Raw genomic sequence first — 17,728 nt, 5'->3', positions numbered from 1 at the left:
TTTGCTCACAAGAATTCTTTGCCCAAGTCACCCAGGATGCTGCTCAGCAGGTAAATAATTTTCAGCTGCATCCTTCCTAAATCCCTTTCCTGTTCTCCTCTCCCTGTATCCTTAACACCATCATCAACCTGCCATTTTGGAATTCCCTCTAATGAACTGAAACATGGTTTTCCTCGTCTACCTTTTCCTCATTCTCTCTGTGTTTATAGATTCATTACTTGCTATACATGCAGACATGTCATGTTCTCATTTCCTCTTTCTGCCAGGTATTTTCCATGAGGAGAAATTACTGGGTTTTAGTAAAGATTGTTCCAGACATGATTTCTCACCTAATGGAGCATGTCTCCATTTCAGTCATGACTCCTCTATCTGGATTCACTAAATTATCCAGCATTCATTTGCCTCTGACACAGATTGTATGCTTTGGGGGTTTGGGATTTTTTTGGTATTGGGGCCCTTTTATTTGATTTCATTTCTTTTTTTAGTTTTATTTTATTTCCTTGCACAATAGAAGTAACTGAAGAAAACACATTTATTCCATCATTGCTGTTTCACTAACTCCTAATTTCAGGGAGTTTCAGCTTTAAAATCAGCCATGCCTTAAGGATCTTACAGCATCTTATTTTATATCCACATCTCTCCTTAGTGAGTTCAAATTTTATAGACAACTTTGCATCATTCTGGAGGGAACACATCAACTGCACCATCCCTGATATATCAGTAATGGGTTTGCAATTATGGTGGCAGGTTTCAAAATTGCTTCCTATTTGCAGCTTCTTTTTTTTGCTAATGGAAACTGCAGCACATGCCACATCTGTCTGTATTTGTACATTGCCCTGCTGTAATAGAATATTGCTCTTTCTTGATTACACAGGGACATATTCTGCCATTAAAGTGTGGATGCAGTATCTCAACAGAAACTGATGCTAAGGTTGTGCAGTTACTTTAAAAAATACTGATAGCAAAATATGGTCCATAAGAAGTTGTTTGGATTTCTTTTTCCTTTACATACTGAGATAGGACTATTTGTGATGCCATATGTTACTTTACAAGGGGAAGTTTCAATCTATTTTATCACGGTTCTAAAATTGTTTATAGTAGCTTTTCGTGAATGCTCAAAAATTGTTGATCTATACCCATTAAAGTTTCTTGTACTTGTGTTCAGTCTTCTCTTTTACAGGCAGTGCACACAGATAAGAAATGCTTGCTCACAATCTCCAACAGCACTATCTCCAGGGGAAAAGGATTACATTTCATCTCAGGTTAAAAGTTCATTACAAGTCACAAAACATTTCCTCTGCTGAGCATTTTAACTTATTAAGATAAGAGACATGCATAAGAAAGAAAGCACTTCATCAGAAGAGACAAAGGCTTAATGAAAAGGAGACTAAATATAAAAACAGACATTTGTGTCACATAAGGATCCTCATTTCAGTCCATCTTGCCTCATATTCCAATGAAAATAAACCCTTAAGTGTCTTGTTATATCCAACTTAACTTTGTTATATAAGCATGAAGAGACTAATAAATCTGTGGTCACTGATCTGAATCACTATATGCTTCCTTATGAGCAAATATATCTGGTTTACCAGCTTCCTTCATGCTGCATAACTGCACTTTTATGCATAACTGACAGTATGCAGTATTTTAGCAGTTTATATTTATTCTAATTAAATGTGGCACGATTTCCTTTTGGATGCTGCTGTCCTGAGTGAACTGTACTGTAGAGATTCATGGTTATGCTTAAGGAATACTGCAAACAATTCTGTATTTAAACCACTAATTATACCTACGTTTATAGATATCCTTGCTGGATGCAGCACTCTGGTGTACTTTTATTGAAACAATGTTTTTTTTTACACAAGTTATAAAAGGATCAGTAGATGTAAAAGACCTGAGCTTCACTAGATGTAGTTTATGTAGATGTAGTGTCACTAGATGTAGTCTAACATAAAAATAAAATAAATACAGGAAATCCACTCTGCCTAATATCTCTGCTTTAACAGGAAATACCTAGTCCCCCTCCAATATACTATTCACCTAGCATTAAATAAATAATAAATAACATTTAGCTGGCATAAAAATTGCTTACCCTGACTTTACTTTTTTTTTTTTAAAAAAAAGGAACAAAATTTATCCCTTATATACCTTGAGTGAAGTCAATGTTATCAAACAAGAAATGAATCTGGGCCAATAAACACTGCTGTCAGATAGTGGCACATATATCCACACAGACCTGTTAAGCTCTGTCTTTCTGTATTCCAGTGCAGTTCATCGCTCCGCAGAAGAGCACTGTCCTGGGACTTGCACGACATAAATTTTGTTGTTATATCTGGCATTTGCTTGATGGATAACTCTGAACCAGCTTTATCCTCTGCTTTCACATCTGTCTAATCTAGATATACATCCCCATGTGCCTAACCATGTCAGAAAAGTGCTTTCCCATGTCGTACAGGATGCCACAAAAAACACAAAGGACTCTCAAGCGAGAGGAAGGATCCTCACTCGCATTTCACAGCCCAGTCCCCTGTGCGGCTCCAGCCCTGGACAGTTCCGGGCAGCACGGCCGGGCCCCTGCGCGGCTCCAGCCCTGGACAGCTCCGAGCCGGGCCCCTGTGCGGCTCCAGCCCCTGACAGCTCCGAGCCGGGCCCCTGTGCGGCTTCAGCCCCGGACAGCTCCGAGCCGGGCCCTGAGCGGTTCCAGCCCCGGACAGCTCCGAGCCGGGCCCTGAGCGGCTCCATCCCCGGACAGCTCCGAGCCGGGCCCCTGTGCGGCTCCAGCCCCGGACAGCTCCGAGCCGGGCCCCTGTGCGGCTCCAGCCCCGGACAGCTCCGAGCCGGGCCCCTGTGCGGCTCCAGCCCCGGACAGCTCCGGACAGCTCCGAGCCGGGCCCTGAGCGGTTTCAGCCCCGGACAGCTCCGAGCCGGGCCCTGAGCGGTTTCAGCCCCGGACAGCTCCGAGCCGGGCCCTGAGCGGCTCCAGCCCCGGACAGCTCCGGGCAGGGGAGCGGCTCCAGTCCCGGGCAGCACGGCCCGGCCCTGCCGCTGGCGATGGACACTCGGCAAACCCTGCTAGAGCCAGGGCTACATTCTGCACTGGCTGCAGAGCAGGCACTGGTGCACATACACTGACAGAAGGACTAACAGAGTTATTCTATAAATCAAATGTTAAAGTACAATACTCTGGTTATTCACCAAGAAATGCCAGGGAATTCTGAATTTTCTCAAACTGATTTTTATAAATATTTACCAGTTGTAATCAAATTCTACCAAGAACTTCAATATCCCTAGCACACACAGAAACACTATTCTAAAAGCACTGTCTTCTGCTCCCTTGAAGAAACAACTTAGCCTCATTTTTTTCTTAACACTACAAGTATAATTTCCAGCCTCCCATTCCCTAAAATTTAAGCATCCCCCCACGGAGTTCCAGCGACTGCAGCTGCTTTTACTCTTCTACCTCAATCTTTTGTCCAGGTTCAAGTTCTCTAACTTGAAGAGAAAGCCAGAAAGGCCAATACACAAACACTAGAAGACAGCACTGGAATAAACTTCTGAACTGACAAAGGAACCCAGGGAAGGAAGGATGAAGACAGATCTCCAAGCTAAAACCCACATAAAATTTATGCTGTGCAATTTCAAATGGAATTGTGTACACAGCTGAATTTCCTGATTAGACAATTTCAAAGCAACCTGCAGAGACAGACAAGTATCACTTACCTCTATCAATCCCCGTGTCACTCAGAACTCAACTGTAAGCCACAATATATTGAAACCTTTTTCAGAAACTAATCAGAAAATTGTTACTCTCACAGTAATTTTTAATAAAGCATTTTTCTATCTAACTGGGAGAAAGCAATCAGTGAAGTAAATTTATGACACAAAGTTCATTAAGAGGACAGCTAAGATCACAGAATTAATTGATGTCCCCATGTACCTATTTAATGAGAATGATTTTCTGTTACCCAGGATTACAAGCCAAGTCACAGAAGTGACAGATAAAGACCAATCTACTCCCTGCCAAAGCCACTATTGAGTAGCTTAGCAATTTATCTGTAAACTGAATTTTGAATCATATCTTAGCCTTGAAAGTCATTAGACATTAGCTGTTCAGTCCAAACATGTAATTCAATTTTAGCTGCCAACCTGCTACGGCAAATCCCCCAATGATAACTGTTGGAGTTATCTAGCTGATGACAGAGTGCTTACTCAGAGTTAGGACTTTGGTAACTCCTCAGCAGTAAGTCCCTTTCTAAAGCTGGAAGAGTTAAGTGGAGGAAATACAGAAAATCACACTGGAGGTAGTACCTTAATTTTACTCTGGGTCAACTCTGCTTTCTTGTTTTGGTTAAAATCTATAAAATATGTACTTTGTAGACTATAGATGTCTGATTTTCAGATAGTTTGATTCTTCCAGGGACTTTGAGGGAGCTTCTTCTATTTATGCTGACCAGACTGATCTTTGAGGCTTTTCCAATTCCACAATGTCCTCCAAAAGGCAAAGAGAACTGACTAATGCATTGTTGGTCTGTCATGTACTGTGGTTCTCTGTCTAAGAAAACAGGAAGAAAAGAAATACAAAAATCAAACTCAAGCCTCACTAAAGACTTGGACAATTTGGCCATCAGCTTCAACATAACCAACACTTCACTACAGTTTCTTCGGACAAATCTCAGTTTGGGTTATGTAAGGAAAGGAATAATCAAACAGTCCTTGCATAAGTAGATGTTATCTAAAAGAAAAAGGTTTTCATACCCCAGATGTCATATTTGAGCTCCACTTTCCTCATTATGTCCTACTTCCTGTAAAAGCAGTTCAGCTGCTCCACCCCAAATTCAGACAGGCTTGCATTTTACCCTCAAAACACACACATGTTGATAGAGACACACTGACTGGAATGACATATTTCTAGCCTCCTGGTTAAAACCATAAGGATAAAGCAAATACCAGTAATTTCACGATTATAAGCTGCACCATTTTGACTAAAATTTTGGTCCGAACCCAAAGTGTGGCTTATAATCAGGTGCGGCTTATATACAGACAAGGAACGAAAAGTTGCTGTTTTAGTTTGGAGGACAGGTGTCTGCTGAGAAAGGCAGGAACTTCTCTTTGAAATGGAGAATGTAAAGCCCTTCCCTCCAAATTATTATAATTTTGAAATCAAGGGGCTCTCAGGCAAAGATATGGGAATTAGGAATAACAGTTATTTTCTAGGGAAATTAAAATAGAAATACAGCACTACAAAGAAACAAACCCCAAACCCTGACAAAGTCAGAGTACAACCTGACACCCGTCAGGCAGGGTGTTGGCAGCAGTCCCATTCCATGGTGGCTGCATCCTCCTGCAGTGACAGATGTGGCTCAGTTGGAGCAGTGCTCCTGTACAAGGTGCAGTTTCCCGCCGGAGGTCCAGGGTTGATGTGGAGAAATCCGGTTTTCCTCTGGAGTCCAGTAGAGAAAGGGGCTCCCTTAGTGTCCCAAAACCTCTGTTTTTATCTTGGTAAGAAATGTTGGGCTCTTCCCCCTGGCTGGAGCAACTTCCAATGGGATGCAGTAATTTTATCAGTCCCACAGTAGGACTCAATGGCCATTAGCAGAACTCAATGGCCATTAGCAGAAAATGACTCCCTGAAGGAAGGATGGGTTGTGAAAACATAAAGAACAATGCCCTGCCTGGTTTCAATGGATGGCCCATTAGCAGAATATCTGCCGTTGAGATAAGGATCACTGCCCTCACCCTCAACAGATGGTGATAGAATAGATACCTTTTATGACACTCTGTATTGTCACCCAAGACAGTTGCCGACACCCGGACGTGCGTCTTATAATCAGGTGCGGCTTATACTCGCGAAATTACCCACCCCTCCAAAAAAAGGTGATAATCTCTTTGATGGTCAAAACAGGGTATCATAAATAGGCTTTAACTTGTAACTTTTGGTCCTTGAGAATAATGGACCTGGTCTTTTTGACCCCAACCCTGAACAACTTACTTAAAATAAAACTGGTATCATTTACCCATAGATACCTGAGCTTGATAGCAGTTCTTACACTAACCAATATCAGAACTCAGCCTCCTATAATGATTTTCAATCCACTCATTTTATATTACACTGACATATGGCTCATTTGTGAAGCATTCTTTTCCTTTTTTTTTTCTCCTTTCATGAATTTCTCAGAAATCTGACAAAATTACAATTTAGATTTGAATTTTAAAAAGTCCCTATGGAAAAGAAATCCACCTGGGTGGGGGGGAGGACAGGACGGGCAAGCAGTAGAATACAACAATGGTTACTCTAAAAATGCATAAAACATGTTGGAGAAAACTTTAAATCTACAGAATTTCATGGTAAGGATATGACTTGTGACTGCAGTCTTCTGAAGTCTTCTGATTCTACAGAATACTTCTGTAAGTGAGGAAACTATTAAAGTAGTTATAATTTGAAACATAATACAGAAACTAAGATCCTAGTTTTGTACTGACCTACTTAACTTTAGAGTCTTAGGTAATTCCTAGGGAAGCTGGATAAGTGTCAGTTAATTAGAAAAAGCTGCCTCTCTGTACCTTCTAAGTTAATTATTCTGACATAAATGCCATTATTTTCCCCCTTGTCCACTGCAAAAGGAAAGTGTCAAGTTTCAGAAGGGCTTTTTTAGAAAGCATATATTCTTTGTTGTAAGAAGCTGATTATGCATTACACTTGCACAGATTCAGTCCTGTGTTTTCCTATTCTTTTAAATTTCATGCAAGTACATCTCAGCTGTACTTTTGGAACACATTTATATTCCAGCCTTGTCTCTCTGTTGAGTAAGAATTGCTCTAAGAGACAACCTATGCTAGGAGTGCCTGCGTAGACTTATAAATCACATTTCAACTCTGTTGTACTGCAGATCTACTGGAATACACACACACAGTCTTCACCTTCAATTAAATCTCAAGGTGGGCTTGGAATGATAATCTCCAGGGAAGTCAGCCTGAGGTGCCTGTGTCCTGTCACAACCCAGCCACTTGGTACATCCATTACCCAGCCAGCAGATCTTCTTCAAGTGTACTGTAACCTTCCTTATGACTAAATTCACTATAAATAGTTAGCAGGACCTGAATGGTTTCTCCAGGAATGTATTTATTGAATGTACCAATAACTGCATCACAGAAAAACCTGTGATTACATTTGAGGTAAAGAAAGAAAAAAGACGTGTTCTGTTAATAAATTGTTGGCAAAAAAATACTTAATTTTTCCTGTAGACCTAAATACAAATAAAAAAAAAAAGAAAATGTGATATCAAATCCCTGGTAGTGAGACCCACAGAAGGCAGGTGTTTGCCAGGGAAGGGAGAGCAGAAAGAACCCAGTCTACAGAAATTACCTCAAAAATCCCATCAGAGCAGGAGATATTTGGGTGTCACAGATCAGGTTCCACTACACTGTACGGATAAGGAGCAAGACAACATCCAGCAGGGGCCTTTAAATCTCATAGGCACATGATATAAAAACCCAAGGCCTTTAGAGTCCCTAAATCCAGGTTTTTCTCTTGCTCTTCACTGCATCATAATATGTTTTTGTTAAGATACAAGCTGCATGTTGGAAAAAAAAAATGCTAATTTAGATAACCTTTTAAAACACAACTGTGGGTGGAGCAATAACCTCACCCCTAAATTTATCAGTGAGATTATTTTTGTCAACAATTATCTGTTGAGTCATCTCGACACAATCCACTGAAGAAAATCTACTCCTTTGTAATGACTTTTGCGTGAGTAAATTAATATATTATTTTAAAACAGAGTCTTTTCTTCTATGATGCTGGAAGGCTTTTGAATCACCAATTCCATAAAAATCTTTCACGAATTTTACTGATCTGAAGTGCTCACAATATTCATAATTAACTGGTTCCTACAATACATTGTACATTTTTTACTTCTTCAATAGAAGCAGAAATCTTTCATTTTCTGCATTCCTACAAAATATTTGCTCTCCTCAGAGTAGCATTACTTTTGTAACTTAGAATAACTCTGCAAATCGATGAAAGTACACAGGTTTTCCCTCTCATCTATTTCAAGCTGAGCTGCCAGGACCCAGAATAAATTTGTATTAGCTCTCAATTCCACGACCTTCCACTTTGTACTTTTAAATTTCATTTCATTTCTATTACCTGAGTTCCCAAGGTCTTCCAATTCTGCATGCTTGGTATTCCAACCCTTCTCAGTACTGGTCCTGTTTTCCAAGTCCCTGCTATCAAGCTTCACTACCACACTTCTAATTTGGGGCTAAAAAAATCAGAGAAAGGCAACTGCCAGCAAGGGGAAATCCAGTGAAAAAGTGCGAAGAGCCAGCCCAAATGACAAAAATCATCAGTGGCAAAGCTGGATCAATACAAATCCCCCAGTTCCTAATCCTGTATTTGTTTCTGATCAGGTGTGAGGAGGAATTTGCAGGCTCAGAAAGGTGATGCACATTAATAGCTGACAAAATTGTCCCTTCAGTGGTTTTTGTCAGAAGTCTAGTATCTATCTAATCTATTGATAACCATCCTCAGCATGAATATGTGCAACTATTTATCCCCAGTAAGTCAGAGCAACACAAAGATGATGACATTTCATGCCTTGCTTCTTAGGCTTGCACAGTCTCCAAGCATCTCCAGACATAAAATGCATGGGGCTTTAACATGATAGCCTGAACTGAAACTCTGTAAGCAATAAAATTTAGAGAAACAGCTTAGTTAATGCTCAGAACGTGGTCTGGCAGCCTGCCATGCATAAACATGCACTGAAACCAGAGTTCATGCCAAGATTCTTAGCTTTCAACTTCATAGAAATTCCTTGTGTGGTTTATACTAGATCCTCTTAGTTCATTTAACCTTTTTCTTCCTTTTTGCAGTTTAATCCATGGCTAGTTGAACTTATTACCTTTTTATATATAAGCATTAATAATGTAGTAGACATAGCCCCAAGTAGAAGTAATGGAATTAGTCCATTCGTATAATTTTGATTAAAGACAGATCTAACACTAAAATGACATTTATTCTGTGCCCTCTGTGCCAAGCCTCTATGAACACAATGAGATGCTGCAGTGTGACCTGGTACAATAACATGTATGCCTATTCCCATAACAATAAATGCTTCCTAAGGCTTGAATTCACATTCAGCTACCAAATCTATTCTGAAGTTCCTCTCAAGCCAAAGGATCCCTCTCAACAGGTTTGATCAAAAGATTGAGGCCTTGATACTTGGATTCATGGTATCAGAAGGTCTAATTTGACTTTCATAATCCTGATGTCTGCTTTTCCAAACCTCAGATCTGCACAAGGTAAATAGTTGGAGGTCCTCCCTAGAGTGCACCTTTCTTACTTTTTTTCTTTTTCCAGTAATAATTACATTGATTTAGTTTTCACTTTTTAGAAACTTACTAGTTCACTTAAATATGTACCAAGCCACATTCAATATATGGATTAGGTGAGTAATAAATTCCATATTACCACAGATTCTGAGCTCTGTTCTTTCTTATTTACAGCTTCAACATACAGTTGTGAGGAAGAAAAATACTATTATCCCCAGCTATAAAATGCAACTTAAGACACAGCTAAGAATTTGTCATGTATCACACAAAGTCCATGGCAGACAAGGAAAAGGGGTGACAGACAGACTGGAATAACAGGTTCCGATTGACCACAGACATTACACCATTATTGATGCTAGGCAGATGTAAAACATAAAAGATTTTCAACAGCAAATGTTTCACAACAGATCAGTCACTTGGTCTGACTATTTATTTAAAGCTGTTTGATTTTAAAATGAAGAACTTAATCAACAAATTATGTTCAAATCACATGAGAAGATTGTGTTGTAAACTGTTGTTTCAGACACCATGCCTTGAGCCCTCTGGAAAATTTCACACTGTTGAATTCAGTCACGTTTAAAAACTTAACATGATTCTGTGGCTGTAATGCAGATTTCAAATGAGGTGTATTTCTGTGCTCTCTTTGCATTGAAAAGAAGTGACTGCTGAGACAATAAGTGCAACTACCATGCTGCCTTTGCCCAAAAGAAATATGGATCATGCTAAAAAAAAAAAAGTCAATCAATAGCTTCTCCTCAAATTAGGCCATATTGGCCCATAGCTCAATAACGATGACCAACCAATTGATTTTGAAAAGAATAACTGAAGAAGTTGAGAAAAGCTTAATTTAAAGTTTTATATTCAATTACACATTTTCTAGGTAAACAACCTACCCAGTACTGCAACATTATGACAGATTTATATGCACATTTCTGTGTGCAGATGTTTGTGCTGATGCACATAAAGTGGCCACACCCAAACGCATCAAATCTCAGGTCCACACCTTCAGTGTTTCCCCCCACCATACAGAAGGGCACAGTCATGTAAATATTTGTGCAAATATGTTTATCTAACATGACATAAATTTCAGACAGCAGCTAAAGGTAATTGTGCTAATTACCACAACCTTGCCTCTGTTGATTTATGAGGTATGAAGCAGGGCTTCTGCCCTGGAGTAACTGCAGTGTCAGACTCAAGAAAGTTTTAACTGCAACACCATTTCTGTACTCCAGCCTCTTGTGCAAAGCCTACACTGAGAATATAATGTAGACGTGATGTCTATAAAATTAGTTTATTAGTTTGTCAATGAGGGGAAGAGGGAAGAGAATTTTCATAGAAATCAACACTTATCCACAAAATGCTGGTCTAGTCCATCCACAACAATTATGATATGTCTCATCAGGCAGCCTTTTAAGAAACGTTTTAAAAAATATTTTAACAATCTCTCCTCAACAGCACAGCCATGAAGTAAGGACCAGATTTCTTCTAACCACATCTCTGCATGCAAGAAGCGTGCTGCCACTGCTACACCTGCTATGCTGGCAGCAAGTCTACCTATGCACGTCTTCATCTGCAGACACAGAACCTTTCATCGAAGATTACGATCCAGTAAATCAATTTGGTTGAAGCCAAGTAATTTAGAGCTTAATTACATTTGTAAGCTTTTTAGATTTTATTTTTGGAAAAGGCTTAGTAGGAGACGATTAGTAGTCCCTGTCAATTTGCTCCATAAAAGGTTTAATGAATAATCATACATAACATGCTAGTTTTGAAGTGATTAAATAAAACCATTAAAATGGCCAGATAGAAAGATACCTAAGCTTTGCAAGAAGTTTATACCATTTGCTTTTGCTTGGTCGACCACTGGTTAAGGTTGGTTTAAGTTTTCCATAGAATGATTCTTCCTATATAAGTGTTGAGGCTATTTGGGGTTTTTCAGCATTTTCAGGAGGTCTAAGAAAGCATTCTTAGTTGTGAAATCATAAAATATGAGAGATATTCTTCATTAATATTTTCCACAAGAACAGGACTATTTTCTGGACTTATGAGACTGTCTCTTGGGAAAGGGGACAAGAAAAGAAGTTGCAAGGACTCCAGTTTTAAAGATAAAAGAAAGAGGGAAGTGGAAAACAATAATGACATAAAAAGGGAAGCAAATCTGTCTAGTTAGAAGTGTTTTCAGATTAATGTCAGCCTTTCATTCAATGTACCATTTTCAAATGCTGCTCAATTCTCACGTCAAGTGGGATGTAGTGAAGTGAAATCCTTAATCTCTGTACCCCAGAAGACCAAGCCAGATATTTACTTGAAGTCTGGTAAATCTAAGAATCCATATTTACTGTGGAATCCCCTTTTCTGTATGAGACCTCAGCAGTCCCATTAGATGATTGATGACTGCATGTGAAGACACACTCTAAGATAGCTGTTAATTGATACCATTGGTAAGACCACACTTTGTTATGCTGAGATTCTGAGTAGCATTTCTCACACAGAGATGACCAAAACTACAGAAAAACACAGGGAGAATAAGCAAAGAAGGGGCACACCACATTTAACTGCAACACTTTGACTTCCCCTTTGCAAAGTTAGTTACAATTTCAGGATCACAGAGACAAAAGCAGAGCATAAAAGTTTGACTTGTTAATATCCTATAAAAAACCAGGAATCCTGAATAAACAAACCAATTCTTACAGAAGGGTACTACCAGAACTGCTACCCAGCTCTAGTCTTCCCTCTGCTAGAGTCTCACTGTGGCCATGGTGTACAAATCCCAGACAATAAAGAACATTTAACCTCACTGTGCTCATGATCAACACGAACAGTAAAGCTTCCATCACACAGCCTTGGGCAGACTGAAGCAGGGTTTTCTGTGTGTGCTCCAAAAGAGTTTTTTCAGTGTACAGACAGCAGAAGTAAAAGGAGCAACTTTAATATTACTTTTATTTTTAAAAGGTTGCATTTCCCTTTCTGCTGTCATTTACTTAATATATGATTGTATTCAAACTAGGGGAAGTCTACAATTAACGTTGAGCTTAAGAAATTAATTTGTTTTATACAGGTAACACACCATAACACATCTTGAAGATATCCTTTTTCTCCAGACTGCAGAAAAAAAAAAAAAATACCCAAAAAAACCAAGAGCCAAAGCACTGCTTCCTCCAACACTATACAAGCCTCAAAAATCTCTACAAGCAGAATTGACAATAAAATCCTTTCCACAAAAACTGCAGACACAAAAAGCTTCTCTGTTTACCACCTTGTGGCTTGAACTGGTAAGTATTCCTTCTTACACACACATCATTCCTTCATTTTTCAGTTAACCAGACTTCTAAGCAGCAAGCACCGAAACTTCACTCAAAGTTCCTCCCCAGAGGAAAATCGAAGACCGTAAGAACAGGGAGACTGACACGGAGCCCAGGCTGCCCCAATCGATGGGGTGAATCAAGAATGCCAGAACTGTCTGTCTAGCTCCCAAACAGCTCTGAACATCCTTCACAGAGACAGCAACCGGTTGTCCAAGCTGCATTTCTCTTCTACCTACAGCTCTTGGCAGCCAGCAGCCCCCTGGAAGGACGCTACGGTCAAAGGAACAAGAAACATGCGTTAAAGGGAGAAGTACTTACATCCCGGAATTTGTTCCAGTACTTGTCTTTATCGTACTGCGAAACTGTGCTCAGCCATTTGTCGTTGTCCAGGAAATTGCCATGATTGCTGTTACTAGTGATGATCTCAGGATGCCGGCTCTCCACTTGCAGGAAGCACCAGGCAGCGATCACCAGCATCCCCGACATCTGCAACGAGAGAGGAGCGGAGAGAGGAGCGGAGAGAGGAGCGGAGAGAGGAGCGGAGACAGGGGCAGCGAGGGGCAGCAGCGGCTCCGCGGGCACGGAACTTTTGAGGGGACCCAAGCTGGGGCCACTCGCCCCTCGCCAACTTCTGGCTGCGGAGCTGCCGAGACCTGCCCGCCCAGCCCGGAGGGGCGGCGAACAGCATCAATAACAACAATAATAATAACAACAATAAAAACAAAACGGGCCGCTGGGGCCGGGCAGGGAGCAGCCAGGGGACGACAGCAAGGCGGTAGGAACCGCAGCCAAGCGCCCCGCGGGCGCAGCCAGCGCTGGCTCCGCGAAGTTTGGCGGCCAGGGCGGAGAGGAAGCTCCTACCTCCGGGCAGTGCCGCGGGCCGGAGCTCCCAGCACCGCGCTGCTTGCGCTCCTGCTGCTGCCCGTGCCGCGCTGCGCTCTGGCTGAGCCCCGCGCGGCTCCGCTGAGCCGTGCGCGGTGCTGCTGCGCTGTGTGTGCGCTGTGGCAGTGCCGGGGAGCTCTGTGTGTAGCTGTGGCGGTGCCGCTGGCTGTCTCTGCGTCTGTCCGTCCGTCTGGCTGCCGGAGCCCGCGCGGAGCCGCTGCCCGTGGCGGGTCCCCAGCCCGCCGTGTCCGTGAGGCGAGCGCGCGCGGGGCGGGCGCGGCCGCCGTCTGGCGCCCCCTGGCGGGCGCGGGGCGCGCTGCGGCGCGGGGGCGGAGCGCGGGCAGCGCCGCCGCAGGCCCGGGAGGCGGTGGCGGCGTCGAACAGAAATAGGAGAGAAAGCGTTTAAATGCCGCAAAGGATTCTTTTCGGTGGTGTCCAGAGATGGGGCAAGGAGTAATGGCCGTAAATTAAACGCAGGTTTCACCTGAACGTGAGAAAGAACTTCGCGTGGAGTGTCCCTGTAATGGAGACCTTCAAAACTCACCTGGAGACGTTTCTGTGTTCCCTGTTCCAAGTGAGCCTGCTCTGGCATTGGAGCTGGACTGGGTGATCTCCAGAGGTCACTTCCAACCTGAACAATTCGGTGGAACCTGGGGAGGGTTTCTTTGAGAATAGCTGGAGAGGAGGGCTGTGAGGACTCGTGGGAATAGGGTCTGTAAGGAATGGTGGGAGAAGCCCTGTAAGAATTCCTGGAGAGAGTGCCTGTGATCATATCTGGGCACGATCTCTTGGGAGAAATCGTCAGTGAAGTCTTCACTACCCCTGCAGTCTGAAGAGACATAGAAGTGTCCTTAAAAAACATAAAACCCCCATCAAACAACCACTTTCATAAGCCCTGGGAATGGTATGACTGTCTTGAGTCGGTGGTTTTGCAATTTACAGAAGCAGTGACATTTCCAAAGCCCAGAGGTCATCCCGGGTATCTTCAGGGAAGGAGCTCCCAGCACATCCCACACTGCGGAGAGGTTCTGCTCCTGCACTGGAGATAATGTCAGACACTGCCCAGGTCAGCAGAAGGGTGTAGAGAGAACCAGCTCCTGTTGATAAAAGCGGGGAGGGAACATACAAGGGGACCTACATCGGTCTGGGAACTGGGGTGAAAGGAGGAGACCTCCTCCAGGGATAAAAAAGAAGGTTCTTGGTTGTCAGTAGAGGACACGGGAAGGAGGGGCTGGCTGGTTTCCTACATCAGGGAACTCATCTGCTGATATATCATATGATGCCTGAAAATGAGGACATATACTTTTGGTGGTCATTTTAAATACAGCTGTGACTGCTGTTCCATATGATATTTTTCAAATATGGTTCATTAAACTGTCATATAAATAATGCCTTTTCTCTCCAAAGAAACCTGTCAATAAGGTTAATTCCACATTTCCTGACAGACACATTAGGCATTTTTAGTAATAAATGAAAAGGGTCGTGTTTTTTTTTTTTTACTGCGGCATCTGAGCACTGAACGCAGGATACAAATCTGTTTCTAAATCTAATTTCAAATACAGTTCCCAAATATGATGTTACCTCAATAAAATCCTCTGGCATTTAAAAAAACTCTGAAGTTTTATTAATTTTAACAGCAGAGAACAAACATACGCATGTAAGTGCCCCTCATTGAATCCTCCCCTTTGTGCACAATTTAATGAAAACTACATGCCTGCAGGAGGGCAAAATATAACCCAATAAAAGCAACAAATAGAAGAAATCCAAACCAAAGCCATGCAGATTTGGATGTAAATCCTTACCTAAAAGCCTTACTCTCCCCTCCCTTCTACAATGGACTGTACTGTTTTGCTGAAGCTGGCCCAGGGCACATATTCCTCTCAAATATCTTTCTTTTGTGCACAGGCTGTCCTATAAACTGTTCATTTCAGTGGGAGATAAGGTTTATATACCTTCCACCTGGCAGGGTCAACACAAGCTTCCTCCCTTCTTACTTAGATTAACAGGGTACTGCTCAGTTTATTGTGTATGGACCTTTTCTGTGAGGCTTTTAACAAAAGAGAATTTGTCTCTTCTGCACAGACATTAAAGATCTTTCACCATATTAAATCTGATGGTTAAGAGATTTCACTTACAGAAATCCATGACCATTCAGCTTTGCATAGTTCCATTTCAGTCATGTTTCACCCCAGATACCACTGTGTTTCTACACCACAAGGCACAAACCCCATTACCTGCTAAATATTTGAGGATTTTTTATGCACCATGCAGTGCAGTTGTGCATAGATGCACTAATTGTCTTTCTTGATCCCACTGGAGATCCAACCAATGCAGTTCTCCCTTGTGCAATTCTTCAACTCACGAATTCCTAGACTTGGCTGGTAAAAACCAGCAGAACATTCTTTCCTCCCAAACTTGCAGGAGTTTTACCCATTATATATTTATAGGAGCAGTTAGTTCACCCCTGTAAAACACACTTGTTAGCACAGTGAACCAGATTCAGTCCTTTGGTGACCTCAGTACTGTTGATTTTGCTGAGTATGAAATAGGCTGCTCTGCTTGCCAGTCAGACCTGAATGATAAATTGCAGAAACATTGTATATAAAGGGAGTAATTACTTTCTTACATGTAGAATTTGTATCAGAAATGTGTCTTCATTTATTTAATTACTTCATAATCCCATATTCAACACATGGCTAATCTTTCTTGATCCTGTAAAACACAGCCTTCCCGTTTAATCCCGATAGCAATCTCCATCACTCCACAGCTGCAGCATTTCACCTCCACACTGTTTATCATCCATGACTAGAATTGAAACACCCTTGTTGGCTGGATTTTATATTGGGACAGTGCTATAATTGCCTCTAATTCTTATCCAAAAATACAGTATTGCAGATCTCCCTGTTGTGGATGCCTCAAGTATTTGGTATTTTGGATGTAAACAGCTCCTTTGTTCCAAGTTAGAAGAAATACTGAAGAGGTAAAAACCTTTCTTTTGTTTTTTGTTTTGTTTTTTTTTCTCTTTTTTTATTACAGCAGTAAAAAGTGACACAGTATTGATTTTGGATATTATTTGATAATTAAATTGTATAAATCTTTTGATCAGAAGTTGTGTTAACAACCATACCCTGCCAGCTTCTCCGTGCTGTGTCCTGGTCTGTTCTGGAAGCAGAGCCCTCTGGTGCAAAAAGCATTTCACACACACAAGAATCAAGGAATAGATCTTGACTAAGACTAAATTCCCCATGCAGAGGAATGTCTTTGTTGTCATAATAGGGCACTTTGGAACTCTCAGTTAACTGACAGGCTTACCAGCAGCAGAAACACAAACCAAGGGTGACTGGAAAACCGAGTCATGCACTCCTGCTTTCCCTGAAGCTCCCTTCACCTGGTCTCACTCCAAAGCCCATAGCCAGCAGCTGTGTACTCAGCAAGGTAAAGTCCACAGCAATAGCAGAGAAGCCTGGATTTTACTTCCCCCATTTATATTTGGCAGCAAGAGTCACACTTTCACCACCTTGATTGCTTCCATAGTTCTTGAGGCAGAGGCTGCAGCCTTGGTAGTGGCAACTAAAAGCTTCTGTGGACTTTTATTCATGGCTTTCTCCCTTCTCTTGTGAGCCACAATTCCACTCAGTTGTTTTTTTTTTTTAACATTCACAAAGGAAAGAAAATCTTTACAGTGACAAATGTTTAAAGTGTATTTCTTTACTGCACCAGAGTCCTTCATGACTGGATTAGGAAAATTCAGCTCTTGGAATTTAAATGGACTTTAAAATATATCACTACAAAGGTGCATGCAGTGGGACAGACCTTTATTTAACAACCCTTTGTGTCTTCCATATATTGCCATATCCTTTTAATAGACAGGAGTTTTATTTCCTCCTGTGAGTCTCAGAACTGCAGATTCAGCTTTGTTAGCTCTGCTGGGCAATTGTGCAGGAAAAAAAACCCCTGGTTTAACCTGTGCAATAAGTGATCGGTGGCTTATACAAAGTTCCTGAGACATTTGTTCATTTTACAACAGGCCATAATTCTTCTTTAAAAATACTACAAATACAGGTTCTGATTTGACCTCTTTATTTGCCTCTGCTCCTGGCCTCTGCTCCATGTAACAGCCATATTTTATTGCAACAGTACGTGGAATTTTGCAAGAATTTGCTAAATGCTTTCCACCAGAGGCGCTGCGAGTGTGCCCCATGGCAAGAGAG

At 41.6% G+C, this 17,728-nt stretch overlaps 1 protein-coding gene across 2 annotated transcripts in view; it reads right to left on the bottom strand.

The window, feature by feature from the left end:
• The window catches only part of SPOCK1 (SPARC (osteonectin), cwcv and kazal like domains proteoglycan 1), a 281,460-nt gene extending 267,685 nt beyond the window's left edge, over positions 1–13,775 (bottom strand). For both annotated transcript variants that reach the window (XM_033072969.2, XM_033072970.1), the window contains exons 1-2: positions 13,497–13,775; positions 12,954–13,121 (exon numbers count right to left, since the gene is read on the bottom strand). In XM_033072969.2, the coding sequence (XP_032928860.1) occupies positions 12,954–13,121 (168 nt within the window). In that variant the 5' untranslated portion in view covers positions 13,497–13,775. The remainder of the gene's footprint in view (positions 1–12,953; positions 13,122–13,496) is intronic.
• Positions 13,776–17,728: the final 3,953 nt, after the last annotated feature.

The sequence above is a fragment of the Catharus ustulatus genome, chromosome 15, assembly GCF_009819885.2.
Source record: "Catharus ustulatus isolate bCatUst1 chromosome 15, bCatUst1.pri.v2, whole genome shotgun sequence".
NCBI lineage: Eukaryota > Metazoa > Chordata > Aves > Passeriformes > Turdidae > Catharus > Catharus ustulatus.
This window is presented reverse-complemented; position numbering and strand designations above follow the sequence as displayed.